General features: G+C 37.5%; 1 protein-coding gene across 6 annotated transcripts in view; it reads left to right on the top strand.

Annotated features, from left to right (window-relative positions):
• Window positions 1-22,172, top strand: part of LOC129713749 (putative RNA-binding protein Luc7-like 2) — a 57,399-nt gene that overhangs the window by 3,051 nt on the left and 32,176 nt on the right. For 3 of the 6 annotated variants that reach the window (XM_055663024.1, XM_055663023.1, XM_055663027.1), the window contains one exon: window positions 18,187-18,281. In XM_055663024.1, the coding sequence (XP_055518999.1) occupies window positions 18,187-18,281 (95 nt within the window). Of the gene's footprint in view, window positions 1-11,034; window positions 11,106-16,954; window positions 17,025-18,186; window positions 18,282-22,172 lie in introns of those variants that run through there. The other 3 variants (XM_055663026.1, XM_055663028.1, XM_055663025.1) reach the window with 2 other exon arrangements.

Here is a 22,172-nt window from a genome sequence, read left to right as displayed (position 1 = left end):
AAGACAGAAAAGATTTTGACAGTACGGGTACAATGCTGTTTCTTGAACTTGCATTGAGTTTTATTAGACGGGATTTCAGCAGGAATAATGAAGGTGCCTTAAGACCAAAACTGAATACCATATTTGCAGAATGAACACGTGCTCAAAAGCAGTCAATCAATCATCTGTATTTGATTTTTCTCCTTTGTTGAGATTGATTTGTGGACATCGATCATAATATAAAAAAAACTGAAATTAATAATTTTATCTGTGAAATATGTTTGGGTTTCTACACAATGGGGAAAGTAAGAGATACGTAGGCAGTTATTCCATCCTTTTGGAATTGTCTAGGAAAAGTCTATTAGAAAGGGTGAGAGGTTTTGGTGATGATGATGATGTAAATAGGGCAATATTGTCACTGGGCAATATTTGTTAATGCACGTTGCTGTTTAAATGGTCAGAATTGAAGAGGGGGGGGGTTTGATATCCCACCTGGTAATGTTGCTATTTCCACGCTTCAACATCTGACAATCACTCCACCTCACCTGGATCTGCCTTTCGCTGCCAGATTGTGCACCACCTGTCTCCCTCGTCTCTTTTACCACATATCTCCTCTCTACTCTTTCAGTCCAGAATAGGGATCTCAGTCCAAAATTCTGGCTGTCCATTGCCTTCCATGGATACTGCCTTACCCAATTACTTCCTCTTGCAGCTTACGTTTTGCTTGCTGCAGTATTTACCCATGGGAGGAGGCATGCTGCTTAGTGGTACCAAATTTCAGTTTTCAATTTTAGTTAGAATTTCAAGATTTCTTTAAAGAGGGGAGAGGGCTCAATGAATTCAAAGTCATGGCTAGATTTGTTTCCAAAATGTATGTGGAATTGCCAAAGTCTATATAGACAGTCCACTGCCCTCATCAGTCCTCTTGGTGACCTCTTGAAAAATCTCTAGGATTTGTGAGACATAATTTCCAATGCACAGAGCCATGCTGACGATCCTGTTCTTAAGATTCCCCTCCAACAACTTTGCCACCACTGACCAGGCTGACTTATCCTGGTTTCCCTTGCTGCCTTCAAATAACAGTACAATATTAGCCGTCCTTCAATCTTCCAGAACTTCGCCTGGAGCTAAAGATGATGTGAATTTATTTGCAAGGATCTCCTCAACTTCCTCCTTTGCTTCCTAAAAGGTTTGAGGATGTACTTGGTCAGGCCCTGAGAATTATCCACCTTAACGCTATAATGCGAGGTTTCTTTGAAACATAACTATATTGTTGTAGCAGAACTGCCTGTTTACCAAATCTGTGGTGCCTCTTAACCAACATTGTGTTCAGATAATGTTCTAGCTTCATGATGTGTTCAGAAACATTTCAGCTTCCATTCATTTTCACTATACATACAAGCCCTGCGTAACAGCCATATGAGTAGTAGAAATTTGGCCATTACAGAATTCACAAATTACTCCCCAAAAACATTAGAACAAATGTTATTCTGTATCTTATGAAATTTGTGTAATAAAAAAGTAAAGAAATAAAAACTTTTTTCAACATAATGCAACTTCACATTCCGGCAAATCGTGATACAGATTGTTTTTTAGGATCAGAACTCCTCTGTATAGTGGCGGGGGGCGCGGGGAGAATTACCTGTATTAACATAATTCTTGATTCGTTGTCTTATTCCTTCATGCAATCATTAATCATGGAACTGTTGAATGCTTTGTTTCCTGGTCTTGTGCGTTCTCAAACTTAAGATTCATGTTACTAAATCACCTTTACTTTCACCTTGCTTACCAAATGCATAGATCTGTGATACATTCCCTTTTGGCAGTATACTCTTAAATTAATTTCAAGCATTCTCTTGGTCTATAGCTTTAGTCATATCCTTTGTTAAGCTTTACCTGGACTCTTCCATGAAATTCCTTACTTATTGTCTGTTGTGGGACTTTGCGTGTAAATTGTCCACCATATATAACTAAACATGATACTAACTGCACTTCTAATATTAATGATTGTATCACACTTTGCAATGTTCAATTTGGCTCATACCTTTGGGTGTCAATTATTTTGAAACAATTAGGCAAACAATTTAAATCTTTATTCCTTTGGCACGCGGTGAAATTTGACGCCTGCAGCAATTGTTTTATTTTAAACATAGATATATGACCACAACTATAAATTAAATGACTACATGCCAAATCAATATCAGTTAATCTTGCATTTATTCTTTTATGGGGGAAAAAGCTTTCCATCTCTACGGCGAATTGAACAAAGTGTTTGGCATCTTTTCTCCAATTGAAAGGAAAAGCCTCCCTAAGTGAGAACATGCTTTTGAAGTTCTTTGTCGATACCTCTTGCCAAGTTATTTTATTGGATTATTTTTATACATTGTTGTCACAGTGGGTGAAATGAGACTTTTAAGAACAGGATCAGGAGTAGGACATGAGGCACTTCCAGTCTGCAATGCCATTCCTCAAGAACATGTGTGATAATCTACCACAGCTCCATTTTGTTGCTGTATCCCATATAACCCTTTATTTCCATGATATTCAGAAATCTAACAAATCTCTTTTCTGAATGATATCACCCTCACAGCCATCTAAGACAGACAGTTCCCAAGATTTGCCACCCTGTGCATGAAGGAATCGCCCCTCATCTTGGTCAAAATGGTTTGCCCATTATTCTAGGACTGTGACCTTTGGTCCTCCACCCTTTCTAAGGTGAGAAGAGCTGGAGGAACCCAGAGGATCAGGCACTATCTGTGGAGGGAAAGGACAGTCCACATTGGGGTCTGTATGTAAGAAGAGTCTAGTCCTACTCTCCCACTTCTGCAAACATCTTCTCCACATTCGCTCTGTCTAGGTATTTCATTATTCAGTAGGTTTCAATGAGATACCCCTTCATACTAAAATCCAGCAAGTCCATGCCCAAAGTCTTCAAACACTCGTCATGTGTTAATCCAATCATGCCTGGGAGCATTCTCGTAATGTTCCCTGGACCCTATCCAATGCCAGCACATCCTTCCTCAGACATAGGATCCAAAATTGCTCCCAATATTCCATATGTGGTCTGACCAGCATCTTATAAAAGCCTCAGTACATGCTTACTTTTATATTTTAGTCCTCTCAAAATGAATGCTAATAATGCATTTGTCTTCCATTCAGCCGACTCAATCTGCAAATTAACCATATGGGAATCCTGCGCCACTACTCCCAAGTCCCTTTACACCATCTCTTTTGTTTAGCAGCCTCATGTACGCCACCTTATCAAAAGCCTCCTGAAAGTCCAAGTAAACAACATCCTCTGACACTCCTTTGTCTGTCCTACTTGTTGCTTCCTGAAAAAATTCCAACAGATTTGTCAGGCAAGTTCTCCCCTTAACATAACCATGCTGACTTTGATCCATTTTATCATATGCTTTTGAGTACCCTGAAACCTCATTGTTAGACTGTCAGATTAACTCGCCTATATATATATATATTTTTTTTATTGCCTCACCCCCTTCTTAAACAGTGGAGTTACATTTGTAATTTTCCGGTCTCTACTCTAGTGATTCTTGAAAGATCACTACTAATGCCTCTACAATCTCTACAGCTACCTCTCAGAACTGTGGGGTGTAGTCCATCTGGTCTAGGTGACCTATCCACAAGACTTGAATTTCTGGCATGTTGTTAGTGTCTTCCACTATGAAGACTGACACAAAAACATATTCAGTTTGTCTGTATTTCTTTGTTTCCCGTTACTACTTCTCCAGCGTCATTTTACAGCAATTCAGTGTCCTCTCTTTCCCTCTTTATATATCTGTAAAAACGTTTGGTATCTTTTTTTATATTATTGGCTAGGTTACCTTCATATTTAATCTTTTCTCCACATTGTTTTTTTAGTTGCTTCCGGAGGTTTTTAAAGGCTTCCCAATCCTCTAGCTTCCCATTAATCTTTGCCATATTATATGCCTTCTCTTTTGCCTTTATGCTGTCCTTGACTTTCTTTTTCTGCCATGGTTGCCTCTTTGTCCCCTTAGTACGTTTCTTCATATTTGGGATGAAAGATCCCGCATCTTCTGAATTAGGAAGGGGTAGGTCCACTTGAGAACAAAGGAGGGAATTTATGACTAAAGCTAGCGTAAGTAGACAAACTCCTAAATTAGTACTTTGCATCAGTATTTGCCAAATAGAAGGGCATAGATGATGCTGAGGTCAGAGAGATGTAAATTGATATTCAAGAGCATGTTGATATTAAGATGGAGGGGGAATTGGATCTTGGAAATACATGAAGGTGGCCAAGTTCCCAGGGCCTGAGGGGATCTGTCCCAGGATATTGAGGAGGGCAAGGGAGGAAATTGTTGGGGTCCTGACCCAAATATTTGTACCCTTTTTAGTCACGTTCTCAGAAGATGATAGAGAAGCCAATACTCCTTTATTTAAAAAAACATAATAGGGATATTGCAGGAAATTAATAGGCCAGTGACCCTTGTATCAGTGGTAGGGAAATTATTGGAGGAGAAGTTTAGGGACAGAATTTACATGTATTTGGAAAAGCATGGTTTTATTATAATAGCATGATTTTATGCGGGCAGGTAGTGCCTCACAAATCTGATTGAGTTTTTTTTGAGTTGATGTAGAGGTGTAGGGAAGGGTAGTGGATCTTGAATATATGGACTTTGGTAAAACCTTCTTGGTAGGCTGGTCTAGAAGGTTAAGTCACAATTGATATATGGTGAATTGGTAAGTGGGATACAAAATTAGCGTAGTTATTTAAGACAAAGGGCATTGGTAGAAAGGACCGTCTTTTCTGTTGCGGTCTGTGGTATTCTATAAAGATCTGTGCCGGTACCTCTAGTTTGTAATGGTGTCTGATAAGTTTGCAGAAAACGCAAAACTTAGTATTGTCGTGGGTGAAGAGTAAGTTTATCAAAGGATACATATTGTGTGCAGTTCTTGTCACATATATGGGAAGTCCAAACCAATTATTGCCTTCAATTAAAGCAAAGTTAAAGATTGAGGTACAGGGCTAAACCAAAGACCCATCATTTATTTATTTGCCTCTGTACTCCACAATTTGAGATTTGTAATAGAAAAATCACATGTGGTTAAGGTGCACATTGCCAGATTTTAATAAAGGTCATTTTTATACATTTTGGTTTCACCAGGAAGAAATTACAGCAGTGTTTATACATAGTGCCCCCATTTCAGGGCACCATAATATTTGGGAAACAGCAATGTCATGTAAATGAAAGTAGTCATGTTTAGTATTTTGTTGCAAATCCTTTGCATGCAACGAGTGCTTGAAGTCTATGATTCCTGGATATCACCAGTTGCCGGGTGCCTTCTCTGGTGATGATCTGCCAGGCCTGTATTGCAGCCATCTTTAGCTTATGTTTGTTTTGGGGGTAGTCCCCTTCAGTTTTCTCTTCAGGATATAAAAGGCATGCTCAATTGGCTTCAGATTGGGTGATTGACTTGGCCACTCAAGAATTTACATTTTTTAGCTTTGAAAAACTCCTTTGTTGCTTTAGTAGTATGTTTGGGATCATTGTCTTGCTGTAGAATGAACCGCTGGCCAATGAGTTTTGAGGCATTTGTTTGAACTTGAGCAGATAGGATGTGTCTATGCACTTCAGGATTCATTATGCTACTACCATCAGCAGTTGTATCATCAATGAAGATAAGTGAACCAGTACCTTCTGCAGCCATACATGCCCAGGCCATAACACCCCCACCTCTGTGTTTCATAGATGAGATGGTGTGCTTTGAATCTTGGGCAGTTGCTGCTCTCCTCCATACTTTGCTCTTGCCATCACTGATATAAGTTAATCTTCATCTCATCCGTCCACAAGACCTTTTTCCAGTACTGATTGCTCTAAGTACTACTTGGCAAACACTAACCAGTGGCTTGCATCTTGCAGTGTAGCCTCTGTATTTCTGTTCATGAAGTCTTCTGCAGACAGTGGCCATTGACAAATCCACACCTGAAGAGTGTTTCTGATCTGTCAGACAGGTGTTTGGGTTTTTTTCTTTATAATAGAGCGAATTCTTCTGTCATCAGCTGTGGAGGTCTTCCTTTGCGATTATTAAGCTCACCAGTGCTCTTTCTTCTTAATGATGTTCCAAACAGTTGATTTTGGTAAAGTCTAATGTTTGGCTGATGTCTCATGATAGCGGATAGACAGTTTTATTCTTGTTTCTCAGTCTCATGGCCAATGGCTTATTTGACTTTCATTGGCACAATGTTGGTCCTCATATTGATAAACAGCAATAAAAGTTTCCAAATGTGATGGAAAGACTAGGTGCTGAGAGCTCTCTTATACCTGCATTAAGGAGGCAATTAAACACATCTGATCAATTACAAATGCCTGTGAAGCCATGTGTCCCAAACATTATGGTGCTCTGAAAAATGTCTGGTTTCTTCCAGGTAGGCGATATACCCTCCCGCGCAATATACCCTCCACTTCTCTTTTTAGTTCCCCTTTCTTCCAGGAGGATCCGAGGTTCCGCTGGGGGAGGGGGAGGATTCCTACTCTCCCACGCAGGGGGGGGGGGGGGGGGGGGTTCCGCTGTCACCTCCCGCGGGCCGCCCTTGGTGAACGTCCTGTCTCTATGTATAAAAACCGCTCCCCGAGCTGTACAAGTTTCTCCATGATGAAACCAAAATGCTGCCCCTAAAAAATGGGTGTCGTGAGTACCTTTAATTAAATCTGACAATGTGCATTTTAACCACATGTGATTTTTTTTTTCTATTACTTATCTAAAATTGTGGAGTACCGAGGCAAATAAATAAATTATGGTCTTTGTCCCAAACATCATGGAGGGCAGTGTGTGTGTGGATTGGACACACTGATTGCATTCCCATTTTAAATGTATACACTATTTAAATATTTCTATTATGAATTCTTAAATTAGCATTCATAATGTAAGCAGGCTGCACAAACTTGATGCTATACACTTTTGCCCTCATGATATTGTTATGGGTTGCAGTTGCAACATGGCATTTTTACGTAGACAATTTCCATTATGAATGCAGAAAAGAGAATAAAGATGGCAGATATTCTGTGTTCATGTTAGATCAACATTTAAAGATTTTGTGACACTCAATAACCAATTGAAACCTAGTAGTGTCAAAGTAGCGCAAACACCAGTTGCTTGTGACTGATTTAAAAGGTAAATGTAGTATGGGATAGTGCGGGGGAAACGGGGCGGTCACTGGTTGGCGCTGACTCCGTGTGCCAAAGGGCCTGTTTCCACGCTGTATCTCTAAAGTTTAAAGTAAAATTTAAAGGAATTCTACACTTGCTTTGTGCTAGTGAAGCAGTGGTCAGGATCTTCCTTCTACACTGCTGTGTTCCTCATTTCAATAGGATGTTAATTTTGTTTTCGGCACCCTTTATTAGATTTGACTATTCAATGGATGTAGTGTCCTGTAACCCCATTGTTTTGGAACCCACAAAATTGGTAAAATCTCATTATCGGAGGGAACTAATTCTGGAAGATAAAATAACATATATTAAATGAGGCTCAATCTTCAAACGAACTGGTGTTGAACATGTTTTAGGAAGTCATTTTAATCTTACTTTAATTATATACACCAATTTTCTGCATTTTACCAGCTAATATTCAATTCTACGCAAACATGAAGTAACCACATTTTCACTTATGAAAGTACTTTGAAGAACAATATTGTGGCTAATAGTAATATGGTTAATAACCATGTGGCTTTATAACATTTAAAATAAATCTATGCAGCTTTTATTAAATTGAAATGTTTTATAATTTTTAAGGAACTGACTAAGCCCCAGATGGGTATAGAACATTATTGACTAATGATCAGGAGTTGTATTCACCAGGAACGTGTTGTGCAGAGTTTCTGTTCCAAGCTCTAGGGTGTTGTTAATAAATTTAGAATATTGGTGCGTGATCCAAATGAACATCTTGAAAACTTGTATGGAGTGATGCTTTGTGGCATGTTGTGTTGTAAATCATCTTTTATTGTGCACTTGCTTTATTACATCTGATCTGTAGTTACAAATAGTGAAACTTTTTGATTGAATCATTAAGTTTACATTAATTGCTGTTTTCAAACTTCTCTGAGCCTTTTTGAAACAAGGATGACCAACAATTCCCTCCAACTTTTTCTGGAATAATTTTTCAGTAACAGTTATATGCAGATACTTAAATATTTAAAAGCATCAGTCCAGATGTTTTTTTTAATAAAGTCACACCATGTTCCCAATAAATCAGGCCGCATGCAATATTTCTTTTAGAAAAGTAATAATTGTTTTCAATCAGAAAGCATCAGTTTAATGATGTTGTTTTAGTATCTTGTAGTTTTCATGTAGTTGCTGTTGTTTTTTTGTCTCACTAAGTGTGCCCTTACCAGGATGTTAATATTAAATGGTATATAGAAACATAGGTAGAATATAATGAATTTTCAACTGACAGTTTGAACAAATGTTCCTTAGTTTTAGTATTATTGATTGTCCAGAGTAGCAAGCCATACTGATTTCCAACTATAATTCTTGCCAAAACAATCATTTCATAAATGCTGCAGAGGAGTGAGTGAAACATGCTTGTAAAATTAATTAGCCTAATTTTGTACTGTTGTAGTTAACAATGACAAATTTCAGTTCAGTTTACTGTCAACGTATACCAGGGTACAGTGAAAAGCTTTTGCTATGTCCTCACCAGTCAGCGGAAAGACAATACGTGATTACAATCGAGCCATTTACAGTGTATAGATGCATGATAAGGGAATAACATTTAGTGCAAGGTAAAGCCAGTAAAGTCCGATCAAAGATAATCCGAGGGTCAATGAGGTAGATCGTATTTCAGGACCGCTCTCCAATTGTGGTAGGATGATTCAGTTGCCCGAAATCTCTGTGTTCAGCTCCATTTTCCAACCATCATTCCCAGAGTTTTTCCCAATTATAGAGGGGCATTTGCATGCAGGGAGGAACAATCAAATGGTTACCTTTTTTCTATGGCTGCTGAGCAAAAAAGATATGTTGACATGAGTAATGGAGTCTGTCTTCAATCATGCAGGAGAAGTTGATGCAGGAGAGGAAACTACTAGGAATGAACATTGTTTTATGTTTTTATGTTACACGATTGCTAGTTTAATGGTCTACTTTTTCTATGATATTCCTAATATGGGGCATTAGGGGTCTCACCTTGTTTCCAGATTGTCAGTTCAGATATGTTTATTAGTTCACTGTTATTTTTGCACTCTGGTAAGGCTATTTTGTTACCCAGTTAGCTGTGGCATATTGTACATTCAAAGCTCGAATTGTAGGATATTATTCAAACTTTCATTGTACTGGACTGTTTATAGGCGATGTAATTTTCTTCAGCAGTATAAACAAGCAATGTTTAATCTTGATAGAGCAGAAGTTCTGATGAAATTGAGTAAAATGTATTTATTCCTATGGTTTAGGTTTATTAATGTCATGTGTACTGAGGTACAGTGAAAAGCTTTGTTTTGCATGCTATCCAATCACGTCAAATAAACTATACATAAATGCAATCAGATCAAACTCAAGTAAAATAGAAAGAGCAAAGGGCAAGATACAGAGTGCATAATATAGTTCTCAGTATTGTGGCACAACAGTTCTATAGACAAAGTGCAATATGGGGTAGAGACAATGCCCTTTTCTTACGGTAGGACTGTTAAGACACCTGATAACAGAGGGGGAGAATGTGTTGAACTTTTGATTTGAAGTGAACATTTTACCCTGGTTAATGAAACCGTTCATTATGCATCTAATTATTACAGTGTTAACTCTGCATACACATATCTTACTTTCTCATTAAATTGGAGCCACTTTTCAGGACAATCCCAACCAATTGGTAAAATGAATACGAGACAATAATGAAGTAGTATCTATTCAGTTGAATGACTGGTATTTGTCACCATGAATGCTGGCTGGCAGGTTCTGGGACTGCTGCGTGAATGCAGAGGTGCCATACTTACCAGCGAACCTCTGCCGTTGGACTCCCCAATGAGCAGGAGCGTGATGAGGTTCTCCAATATTTACATTGGAGAATCTGTTCTTGCAACCCTGAGCAGAATCTATGAACCCATTCATTGGAATGGTAATTCTAGGGCTGCAGTGAAGAAAGGAAAGACCAAGGTAATTTATAATCTTTAATAATATGTTTGATGCTTTTATTTATACTTTTACTTGATTTTAAAAAAAAAAATCATTTCATTCTCCGTAGTTTGCCATTGTTGAAACCAAACTTCAGCTTTGACAAATGGCTAAGCTGGAGTGGGGCTCTGCAAGCTGTCAGAAAAAAATCCAGAGGAGTCACGTGGGACTTTTCTCTCCTTCCCACATCACCCCATTTCAAAATGTGGAATGTTGTTGATTGGCCTGGGGGTCATCTTGGTCCGCAAGGTCTCCCAGATCCAGCAAAGGCAAGATGAGGGAAAGGGGTATTGTATTAATGAGCGTGATCAGAAGTCTACACCTTGGCTAAAGTGCTGGATTATTATTATTATGATTGAAGGCATTTATGCAATGCAGAGTTGGTTGAAACAGAAACAATGGTTTATTCATTATAAAAAAATACTGAATACGACCTGAATATTTCAAGTGACCATTCTTTAAGATTTGATTTAAAAGATTGGATTAAAGCTGCCAATCAATAATCTGTTTCTCATGGCATTTATTTCAATTTATTTTTTGAAAAAAGGCAGCTTTTCAAACGTTCCATGCATTCAGCGAGCTTTTTTGAGTGAAGATGGATCGTTATTTATTTAGAAATACTTAATAGTTCAAATAACAGGGTATGGAATTGGGGAGGCATGGGGAATAGATCAAATGGGGGTGGAGGGTGATCAACTGAGTTCACGAGGCTTTCTAAATTTAAAAATTGATTACCTAAATTGGAAGGAAAGTGACTTGTATTTAAATCCTGTGGGTTGCATGTAACTACAGAGGGTTTTTTTCTCCCTTTCAGGGCATGTAATACTGCATTTAGATGCATTGTTGAATTTGCTGGGAGTTACTCTTTTTTTTTACATATACAAACTGAACAATTTGGCCCCTTGTTTTATTTATAAAGGTTCAGTGTATCTTTGCCTGCCTACTTCAGTCTGCAAGGGAGTTACAGAAACACCCCACGTTCATCGAGCCGTGAGTCATGACTAATTTTTCCAGCTGTGTTAATAAATGTGGACATGGAAACGATCAGTTTTAATAGCAACAATATACAAAGATACGGTGTACACAACAGTGGAAAATGAGTAGTCTGCAATGCAGTATCAACTCTGGCCAGACCAATTTGATATGTAGGTTTATTTTTTAGGGGAACACTATTACTAATCTGCAAGCAACAATTTGAGACCACTAGTTTTAAATTGGGACCAGTAATTACTGGATACCTGGTGTGATTTTAGTTGCATTGTTTACTTATCACAAGATGAGTACTGGAGCAATTCAAGATTTGTCATATATTTTTATTGTTTTAACACAGATTTGCTATTTGGGTTTGCCACTTACTGAAGTTTTTTTTTCTCCAGGACACAGGAGGAGCCAAATTGACTTTATAGTGTACAAAAAACCCATCTAACTACAAAAAAACAGCAGTAAAGTTTCAATTATTGCTTCAGAAAAGAATGATCTTTTCAACTCTAGGTTGCACTCTGCAGAGAACCAAATTGCACCTGACGGTGAACATCCAAGGTGACAGACAGGTAGTTCTGGCAAAAGCCTGAATTTACAGACTGAATTGTCACCAATAGTCAAACTTCTTCAATTAATGAATAAAACCTGATAGTGTGCATCTAAATAATTTTGCCATATCATATCCATACTTTGTTAGATGCACAATCATGAAATGAAACATTTTTTACTTTTGGGAACACCCTGAGACTTTTCTCCCTCACAGTAAGAGGAACTGTTTGGAACAGAGAAAGATTTACACTCAAATCGGCTCTGCTCATCTTATTTGTCCTTTCCACTATGTGTCTTACTTTCAGATGGAAGGAAGACAAAATATTTTGCTTCCCATTTAATCCTGTTTTAGTTTTAAGCTTCCAAATATTTTTTCCTAGAATGTGGGAAGAGTCATGTGTCATAGACCTATGATCTAATTTATTCCTGTATTATTTTTAGAAATTGCGAGTGGGCAGAGCTACAGGCATAATAAAGTGCAAAGAAATATTTGATCTGTGTTACAGAATTAAAATTTGGAACAGCCCTCCCATAAAACTTGATATTCTTTCTCATTGTCCTAGTGCAGCAGGTATTGTTTTTGCAGCATCTAATCGACTTGAATCTTATGTGGGATTGTTGTTCATTTGGAAAAAAAAATGTATTGTGAATACGAATCATTTTAAAAAAGAGCTTCTTCATAATATTAGTTGAACCGGTTTTAGTAATGAAAGTAGTTAGAAATACAGCATTATGATTCATTAAAGGTTGTATTTCCACCAGTGGAACTACATTGTTCCCAGTTATTTCTGCCAGGAGAAGGTAATCATTTGTTAATACAGCTAAAAATATCTATCATCCCCCGACCATCATTTTTCATGCTGTGGAGCAGAAAGCATTCAGATCTTTTGTGTTGTTGCCGCTCTCCTACTAATCTCTGGAAGAGCTGACTCCATGTCGAGGAATGTGAACTGGGCAATCTCTGAGTGGAACGCAAGTTGGGGAGGGGAGCAGTTCATCAGTTTTTTTCAAGAAACATCTTGTATCTGAAAATATTCTGTCCATGTTGAAAGCAGTCTTTCAACTGTGTGTTTTTAAATTGTTTATCCGTTGCATCTAGGCTAACACTAAAATCTTGAAGATTAACAATTACTCAAGAATATTCCTCTGATTAGTTTGGGAGTTTAATGGAATGTTTTACCGTGGTGTATGAGCTTTTCTATAATTTGTTTAAATCTACAATTTGACTGCTTTTTTTTCTCTTATCAGAACTAGATATAATGCTGCATTTAAAAAAAAAAAAATTAAAATAGCTCCAGTTTTAAATCAAGTGGCCTTAATTGCTTCAATGTAGTACTTAGTAATAGATTTCTTTCTGCAACTAATAATCTCAATGTCATAGACCCCAAGATCATTTATTGGCCAAAGGACATTATACACCAAAATTTAATTTGCATAGAATTGTTATATACAATAGTTTGGTGCATACATATCAAACAAGACTTGACAATGTGCTCCATTGGTATAACTTGTATTGTAAGATATTGGGTACATTTGTTGATTAAACACAACTAGAAGTTTATTTGTCCCTGTTTCGTCCCTAGATTCTGTACAGTGCTCATTGCATGGACTGTTTGGATGTACACATCATAGTTGAAAGGTGATATGAAATGTGTAAGTTAGTTTCAGTGCAGTTTTCTCACAAGCGCATTTCTGGCTAAATGCATTGCTGTCTAAAACTAGAAATATAATTATTTTTGTACATTCACTTTGAAATTGCTTCCTAATTTGTCTCAAGTTGAATTTAGATTAATTTTTAAGCGTTGTGCAACGCTTATTTGATGTCATAGTTTAACTTGCAAAGTTTGATGATGAAAATATTGTTAAGATAGTTGAGGTTTACAGCTCTGAATTGTAGTGAATTTTGTAGTCTTGATTAGTCAAAAGGCAGTTTAGATAACCAGAACATGAAGGCCAAGCTATAGAAAAGAAGCAGCGCTACATCATTTTAACTACATCTGTTTAAGAATTAGAAAATTAAAATGCACCTTAAATCCCGATTTTAAATGCTGCTAAGCATGTAATTGCTTGGAAATGAGCTGCATCAGCTGTGGAGATTAACTTTTTAGGAAACAGAGATAACTACAGATGCTGGTTTACACTGAAGATAGACACAAAATGCTGGAGTACCTCAGCGGGACAGGCAGCATCTGGAGAGAAGGAATGGGTGACGTTTTGGGTCGAGACCCTTCTTCAGACTGAGAGTCAGGGGAGAGGGAGGTATAGAGATATGGAAGGGTAAGGTGCGAAAACAAGAATCAAAGGGGACGAAGCACAAGGAAAATGCAGATTGGATCATTGTTCGCAGTGGGGCAGGTGACAACGAGGCATATAATCAATAACATTTAATCAGGGGGACAGTGAAACTAGTCCGAGAACTTGGATGGGGGAGGGATAGAGAGGGAAAACAAAGGTTACTTGAAGTTAGAGAAGTCAATATTCATAGCGCTTGGTTGTAAGCTGCCCAAGCAAAATATGAGGTGCAGTTCCTCCAATTTTTGTGCGGCCTCACTCTGACACTGGAGGAGGACAGAAAGTACAGAATGGGAGGGGTCGTGTTTAGCAGCCGTGAAATCACATAGGCCTGGCGGACTGAGCGGTGGTGTTCAGCTAAACGATCACTCAGCTGATCTCTTGTTTTCACACCTTGCTCTTCCATATCTCAAGATTCAAGAGAGTTTATTGTCATGTGTCCAAGATAGGACAATGAAATTCTTGCTTTGCTTCAGCACAACAGAATATAGAAGGCATGGATACAGAACAGATCAGTGTGTCCATATACCATTATATAAATATATACACACATGAATAAATAAAACAGATAAAGTGCAAATAAACAGATAATGGGCTATTAATGTTCAGAGTTTTGGTTGAGTTGAGTTTAATAGCCTGATGGCTGTGGGGAAGAAGCTGTTTCTGAACCTGGTCGTTGCAGTCTTCAGTCCTCTGTCTCCCATCCCCTGACTCTGTCTGAAGAAGGGTCTTGACCCGAAAAGTCACCCGTTACTTCTCTACAGAGATGCTGCCTGTCCCGCAGAGTTACTCCAGCATTTTGTGTCTTATCAAATATGGTCCAATGTTTGTGTTTTCTGCAAAAATGTCAACACTTTCTTGTTTCAGTTTCTTATTGCCAGCTCTTTTTTTTAATGACCTTTTAGTTAGTTTGTTCATAATTAATACATTTCTGATCTATAGATTAGAATTTAGTGTATCTGGCACTTGTTTGCCAAATAATTGGTATAAAATATACTTATTGGAAAATGGATAAGCTCATGGTTTAAATCTGATTGCTATACCAATCATTTCTGCCTAACCTTTCCAGAAATTGGAATTGTCCATTCAAAATTATAACAAATGATCTATCAATTAAACTGAAGGTGGTTCATATCTTGGAATTCAAATTTATTTTTTTTACAAATATTAATGTCAAGACTTGTTGAGAAAAAATATCAAACTATTGGGTATGGCATTCTATGTGAGATCTTATCAGAACTAGGACTGAATCAAACATTTAACCAGAAGCCACCAGCATCCTGTTGGTTTTTAAGCCCTCCACACTGTGTTCCTTCACATTGAATTTTCTTATCCTAATTTAATCACTCTTTAGGAAAAGGGTAATATCCACCTCATTTTGCATTTTCCTTTAAGCTTTTGGAATTTCAAATTAGTTCTGATTATAACACGTGTGAGATAAAAGTGTAATTTTGTTAATAGCCTTGAGTTGTCTCCAGTGTATGAGAAATAATCTTTCTCACAGTTGTGCAGTGCAACAAAAAAACCTACATTTTAATTTGGAATGGCCTTCAGAGAAGTAAACTGTGAAATCAACTGTGTTTACTGTTACTATTTTGAATATATTGTTTAAAAGCAAATAAAAAGGTAATTTAGTTTCATTTTTACTTGGTGTGTGATTAGTGCAAGTCCCGTCTTACAGGTGTGTAACACTGAACACTTTCCCCTTTTTTAACTTCCCAACATGCAGGGTGTAAAACACTGCAACTGAGTCACTAATAGTGGAAGAGATGGAGGCTGGTGTCCTCGCAGTGTGTATTCTCATTTGGCAAGCTTTCAATTCATTTTTTTTTACTCATTTGTTCCAAAAAACAACCCAAGGATTCTTTGCAGTTGATTTCAAATAGCTTTTTTTTTACTGGACTGAGCATTCCATAAGGTATCATGTCTTGGAAAAGAACTATGTATAGAATTGTGGAAAGTGGAATGGGGAATTAATGATGGTCATGTAGTTGAGACAAAGTCAACCGTGCAGTTTCTGGTTTATTAATGTGTAATTTTTAAAAAGATATCTTTAACTCATGTTTTTCTACTCTGAGCAGTTTATATCCATTAAACAATGCTTTACTCTCACAGGAGTTCACCTGGCATGCGGTCTATGTTTGGACCACTGCAACACAGGATCTGTAGGGTAGGGTGATGCAACTACCAAAACTATATTTGTGAAGATTTGCATATTGTTTGGCGTGTGATCTTAATGGAGCTTATGTTATTTCCCATGTGCTTTTTTTTTTTTTTTGTAACAGCATTCTAAATTTTGCCACACGTGGGTTTAGAATTAACAAGTTAACTGCTTGGAGTAGTCTAGACAAGTGAACGCACTGCACTTCTGTGACATAATTGAGGTTATAAAATACTGGATGGTGATTTATAATGTATTTATAACTCGTCTTCTCAGTGGTGTTTTCATCTTTTTTTTAATTTTTTTTAGTTTTATGTGATTTCAATGTGTTTTTCTCCTGTCCGTTATCGCTCTCATATGTAATGGCTCCAATGCAGCTAGATGAAAGAAGTGCGTGGGCAGGTGTATAAAGTGGGTTCGAATCAGGTCAGTATGGAGAATACTGTAAGTGATCGCCTCTGAATACCCTTACTTAAATTGGAATCCTAATTTTAATTTGGTTGTTTTGGCATGATTGCAGTCTAAAATGGAGTTCAGTCAGTCATTTAAGTTGCTTCAAGTGGTAGTGCGACCTCTTTAAATCTTTAAGGAGCTTCATTTGGATGAACCATTTCCTCTTGTTTCTCTGAAGGTAGGACAAGGAGTTCAGACTTCCTTTTACTAAATCTGTTGATATGGACCTCTTTGCCTGTTCCAGTAAGTTTGAAATTAAATTGTGGTACAATGTTATGCACACTGCTCTCTAAGCATGCACAGTCCAGATAGACTGGCACTTTTGTTGGTGGGCTTCTTTCCCTTGCAGTTGGTGTAATTTGTTGCCAGATATTTAGTTATCACAAAGTTACTTTTCCCACAGGTTTTATTTCCAAGACATGGTACTTGCCTGGAACCTTTTTACAAAAGACTGGTAGATGACCTCTTAAAATGCAAGTTGCCCGAAACAACTGTGAAATCATCTGTGTGATTTGTAAATCTTGCCGACAATAAAATGTACTCGGATGTAAAAGTATGTTTCCGATGGCTGCCTTGCCCTGCAAGTCCAGACTCCAAAAGAAATGTCTGTAGAAGACTACTGCATTTGCATTGGATCTTGCGGTAAACCCATGAAATCCTAACCAGGTGTTGAAGATTGTTCTCTTCCTATATGGGAAGGGAAAATTCTTCAACTGAGGTGTGATGTAGGAGTCCCCACTAATGCTGCTGTATATATATATATAGTGCTCTCTGGCAATACCCAGGTGCTAGCTATAGTGTTCCTATGGTATCATTATGCAGAACAAAGTCCACTTTTTGGAATGGTAATATATTTGATGGTAGTAGTCTCTGGAATGTTGTGGTTTTACAATAATAAATATTCCGTGTATGCCTTGGTACTGGCAAAGATTTAAGTGGATTAACCAGCTTCTATAATAGAATACACTATTATGGCTTGGGATAGCAGTGGTTATATTTCCAGCTTCAGTAATTAATTTCTGAAGCTCATTGTTCTCAAATATAGTCCCAATTTGTTAATATGTTTAAAAGTAACATTCTATTTTAAAACTGTTTTAACTTTTAATCAAATCTATTGCTCCAGTACAATTTTATAAAAATTATTTTACTTTCATTGAGTCCTATAGTTATGAATAAGTTAATATCAAGCAGTCACTGGATATGCAAAAAGCAACTGATTTGATTTTCCTAACTACCTGGAGAATATGCCATGTCAAATAAACGATCAGGTAGGAGGACGTTGGATGTTAAATTTGCCAAGGAGCTTGAACTCTATATTCAAAATATAATGTTTAATTACTATATTATATTTTTTGTTCTAAGGACCGGTTTGGCAAAAAAGCAACTGGAGTTTTAATAGCTGTGGGTTTGGTAATATTACTGAAAATATCTTCAGACTGAATATTGTACAATCAATGAGCGATATTATGAACTCATTGTATATATTATTTAGTTTAAATTGTCCATTGAATTTGGGGAAAGGCACAAGGTATTGGAAACATACTTTGTCAGAGGGAGACTAGAATAACTTGTTACTTATTGTGATTCCTAATTTCCTGTCTAACCTTGTTTTGCATTATGACCCGTGTATTACAGGAGATGCCAGTCGGCAGAGAATCAGATTTACAGACGATCGAGTCTGCAAGAGTCATCTCCTGAACTGCTGCCCACACGACATTCTTTCTGGAACGGTAAATAATTTTGTTAACAAAATATAATAATGCATTTTATTTATGGGCGCCTTTCAGAATACTCAAGGACACCTTACAGATTAAAACAAGCAAATTACAGAATTTGGAGAGAGAGCAGCGGCAGCTAGTCGCGCCAGCGTTCACTCTCACTTCCGGCAGCCATTTTCTCATTTGCAGCACACCAATAAAAATAAGACACAACATTAAAGAAGAATTGAACATAAAACATAAACATCCCCCCACAATGGTTCCCACTGTGAGGGAAGGCAGCAAAGTCCAGTCCTCTTCCTCTTGTTCACCCCGTAATCGGGGCCTATTTGAGGCCTCCGCAGTCGCCGCAATAGCGGCCCGATGTTACAGGTCCTCTCGCCGAATATGTCCTTTTGGCTTTGAAATTGATCAAATCCTTAGAACAACAATTTTATTCCTTTAGTAATTTTAAACATCTCTTATTGTTATTCTTCTGACATTATGAACATTTTGTAATAAAAATGGAGCCTGCTAAAGTACCTCCTTAATTGGTTACTGTACGTTCAATCAGTAGAATCTTTTCAGTTGGTTCAATGTGAAATAGTTATAGTTCTGCAAACAATTATTTTCGCCTTTTTAAACCAAATCGTTTATTCATCATTTAGAAACAAGGAACTGTAGATACAGGTTTACACAAAAGGACATTAAGTGCTGGAGTAACTCAGTAATAATTGCAAGGTAGTTTTTTGTACTGCTGTCATGTCATGGTGGCAACTTATCCAACTTACATTGACCATCGTAGCAATTATACTTTATTCTGGATAATATGTTAACATCAACTTATGATCATCTTCCCTGTTCTTTACAAGGCTGACTTTCCTTGCTTTTCCAGTTTACAGACACTCTCCGACTTGTGTAAGGGTTACATTCCATAAACCCGTACCTAAATCAGATTTTACATGTCGGAAACACCTTGAAGCTAGATAGAAACAAGGAACTGAATCGGTCTGAAAAATGGTCCTGACCTGCAAATCACCTATCCATGTTCTCCAGAGATGCTGCCTGACCTGCTGAGTTACACTAGCACTTTTTGTCATTTCACCTTAAAATTAGGTGATGATGCCACTGGTCTTCACCAGTTGCTGCCGGTTGACACGGACGGTGTTGTAGCCACAGGCCGACAGTGCTTCCTTCAGTCCCCTGCCACCGACAGGATACGCTAAGTCACCATGAGGCTCCCTCCCCTCTCGCCAGCTGCGGCTAATTCCTATCGGCCTGCGTTTTGTTCACTCCACCGCCGCCCCCTCCTTGTCCCCTGGAGCAGTTGACATCTTCCAGAGTGACAACCATGGTTGTCCAGATTGCTGCTTTGCCAGGTGTCTCGCATAAGATTTATCATTGAAATAAATTGTAGGATCATTATTATATTTCTGATGTGGGTCTTTGCTGAGAGAAAATTGGTTGCTATATTCCTACAAGTGGTTTTGCTTCAACAGAGCTTCATGATAAACTAGCAAGGCTGTCATACAATTTATGTGACGGCTTTGTGCATGGGAAATGTGCACTTCAAATTAAAGTTGCCAAGGCAAAGGCTTCAGAAATAATCTGTTTTTTCTCCATTTTGATTGTTCTGAAATGATTCTATGAACATAGCTGCAATAACACAGGAAACGGGACACCTAACACATTCCATCATGTAATGGGATAGCTTGACGTTTCTTGTCACCATTGTAAGAAATGACCGCATGCGATGACTGTAGTGCATTGCTACTGTAACATCATTTTGTAGAGTCATGGTCAAACAGCTCTTGTTAGTATAGCCATTGTCGGCTGTGGGGTATACACACAGTGAAACTCAACAGCACGACAGTGAAACCAGTATAACGACTAGGGTGGGGGTGGGATGGAGAAAGAGGGGATGTAAGGGCTCATTTGCCAATGCTGTCCAAGTTTAATCCATGTCTTTATCTTAAAATATTGATGTTCTGGGCATCAATGAACATTGGGAATGTTTCCACATGAATTCGTACTTGATTCAGATAATTAAACATGCACAATCATCTTAACCAGGTCCAATCTGATTGTTATTGGAGCTGTTACATCCACAAACGCTTTGCCAGTTGGGTCGGAGAGACACATAATTGTGTGCAATTTGTGTTTTTTTGTCGATTCAAAGGCCATTTGTAGTGAATAATTCCCAGCGAAATTTGTTTCATTTAGTCTCAGAGTAAAGCTTAAAATTTAGGCTTTATACAATCATATTTCATATGAAGCTTTTTTTAATCTCAGATTTATACGATTTATATGTGATGTTTATTTTTATCATGCTTCCTAATCCCATACTCGTGAACGAAATACAGGTGACTCGCATTATGAGGTAGAAAGCATTCCTAGAACGAGGCCAATTACAATTTTCCATAATGTGAAGCAGTGTCATATGCGCTTATGCCAAGAAATACAAATTGAAAAAAATTGTTGTTTTATTTACTTTTATTTGAGAGTGAATTTGATTCCCTTTCTTAAATTTTTGAGTAACGATTTACAAATTTTCTTACGGTGAATTTTGTGACGCATGTGGCCATCGCATGGTTGTTGATTGAATAAAATTTGTAAGAGTCTGCGGCAAGATCAAAAGGTCCACAGAATGATTAAAATCAGTGATTTGCTGTTACCTAGATCAGCTATCTCTCATCTTGGCAATAACATTTAAATAAACATAAATTGAACCAGTACCAGCATACAAATGGCATTCAACTCCATTCTTGTAAACCATGTCATTTAAGCACCCTGTGTTTTTTTTTAAACTTTTAACACCAGATTTACACCCCTAAGCCTGCTAGTGCTGTCTTCTTATGCAGGGGACCATGAAGTTGCATGAGCAAGGTGGAGGTAGTTGGACAATTACAAATGATGTATATGGATCAGAAATGTGCATCATAAGAAGTGAAATAGATTACCTAGAAGCTTGAAATGCTTTAAAGTTCATGTTATGACTAATTAAGAGATCTTGGTTACAAACTGGGCAATATTAACATCTAACTTTTCTGGGCTGCAAGATTTTTGTATTATTGGAAAAAGGTGGGGAACAAACCGGGTACAACAGTGGAAAGTAAAGTGTTCGTTGGCGGTGAAAAGGCAGATGTCTAACTGAAGAATAGTAAAGATATGAGGCCCTGGTAGTTATCTGAGAACTTTGACAGCACTAAAATTGGCAGGAGTGAATGTATAAATGTACACAACGTAGTTACAGTTGTAAATTTTAATTTAACAAGTGGAGAACCAAAGTAAGCCATGTAACAAGGGCAATCAAAGTTCGAGAATATACTTGGGACGGTTTTATTGCTGTTTCAGAAATGACAATGCACAAAGCCAACTAACATGTTAAAAACAGCTAGCTAGCTTAGCTATAATTTAACAAATATAGTGAAAAGTAGAAATCTGGCAAACAGGGAACAATATAAATATCCAATTATAATGTGTAGCAAATTAAATAACGGATAATGGTTAAGCATTAAAGGATTCTGTAGTGCAAATGCAGAGGAACAATTTCACAGGAAGGATTTTGGGAAAGGGGCAAGATCTTAGAATTTTAAATTTAGGAAACACCGGCAAATGGTAATTGGGACTCCTATCCCTCATAAGTTTTGGATGTTGAGTATCAAATGTAACTATTGCATGAACACAATTAATATGTTAGGGTACTAATTGCACAAGATCTTATTTAAATAGGCACAAAGATCTGCATGGTCTATGCACCTTTTTTTTCCAGAAGCTCGTGTGTTTGTTAAAATCATGTTTCAGAAGTGCAATATTGCTTGTAAATAATTTTGGAGTATCCTAAAGTGCTTAAAGTGGTTATGTTTCTTTATGCAGAGACCTTAATACCAATTCCTGGATACCAAGAATGTTATTGTTCAGCAA

The sequence above is a fragment of the Leucoraja erinacea genome, chromosome 37, assembly GCF_028641065.1.
Source record: "Leucoraja erinacea ecotype New England chromosome 37, Leri_hhj_1, whole genome shotgun sequence".
NCBI lineage: Eukaryota > Metazoa > Chordata > Chondrichthyes > Rajiformes > Rajidae > Leucoraja > Leucoraja erinaceus.
The sequence above is the reverse complement of the archived record's forward strand: the minus strand, read 5'-3'. Positions and strand labels throughout refer to the sequence as shown.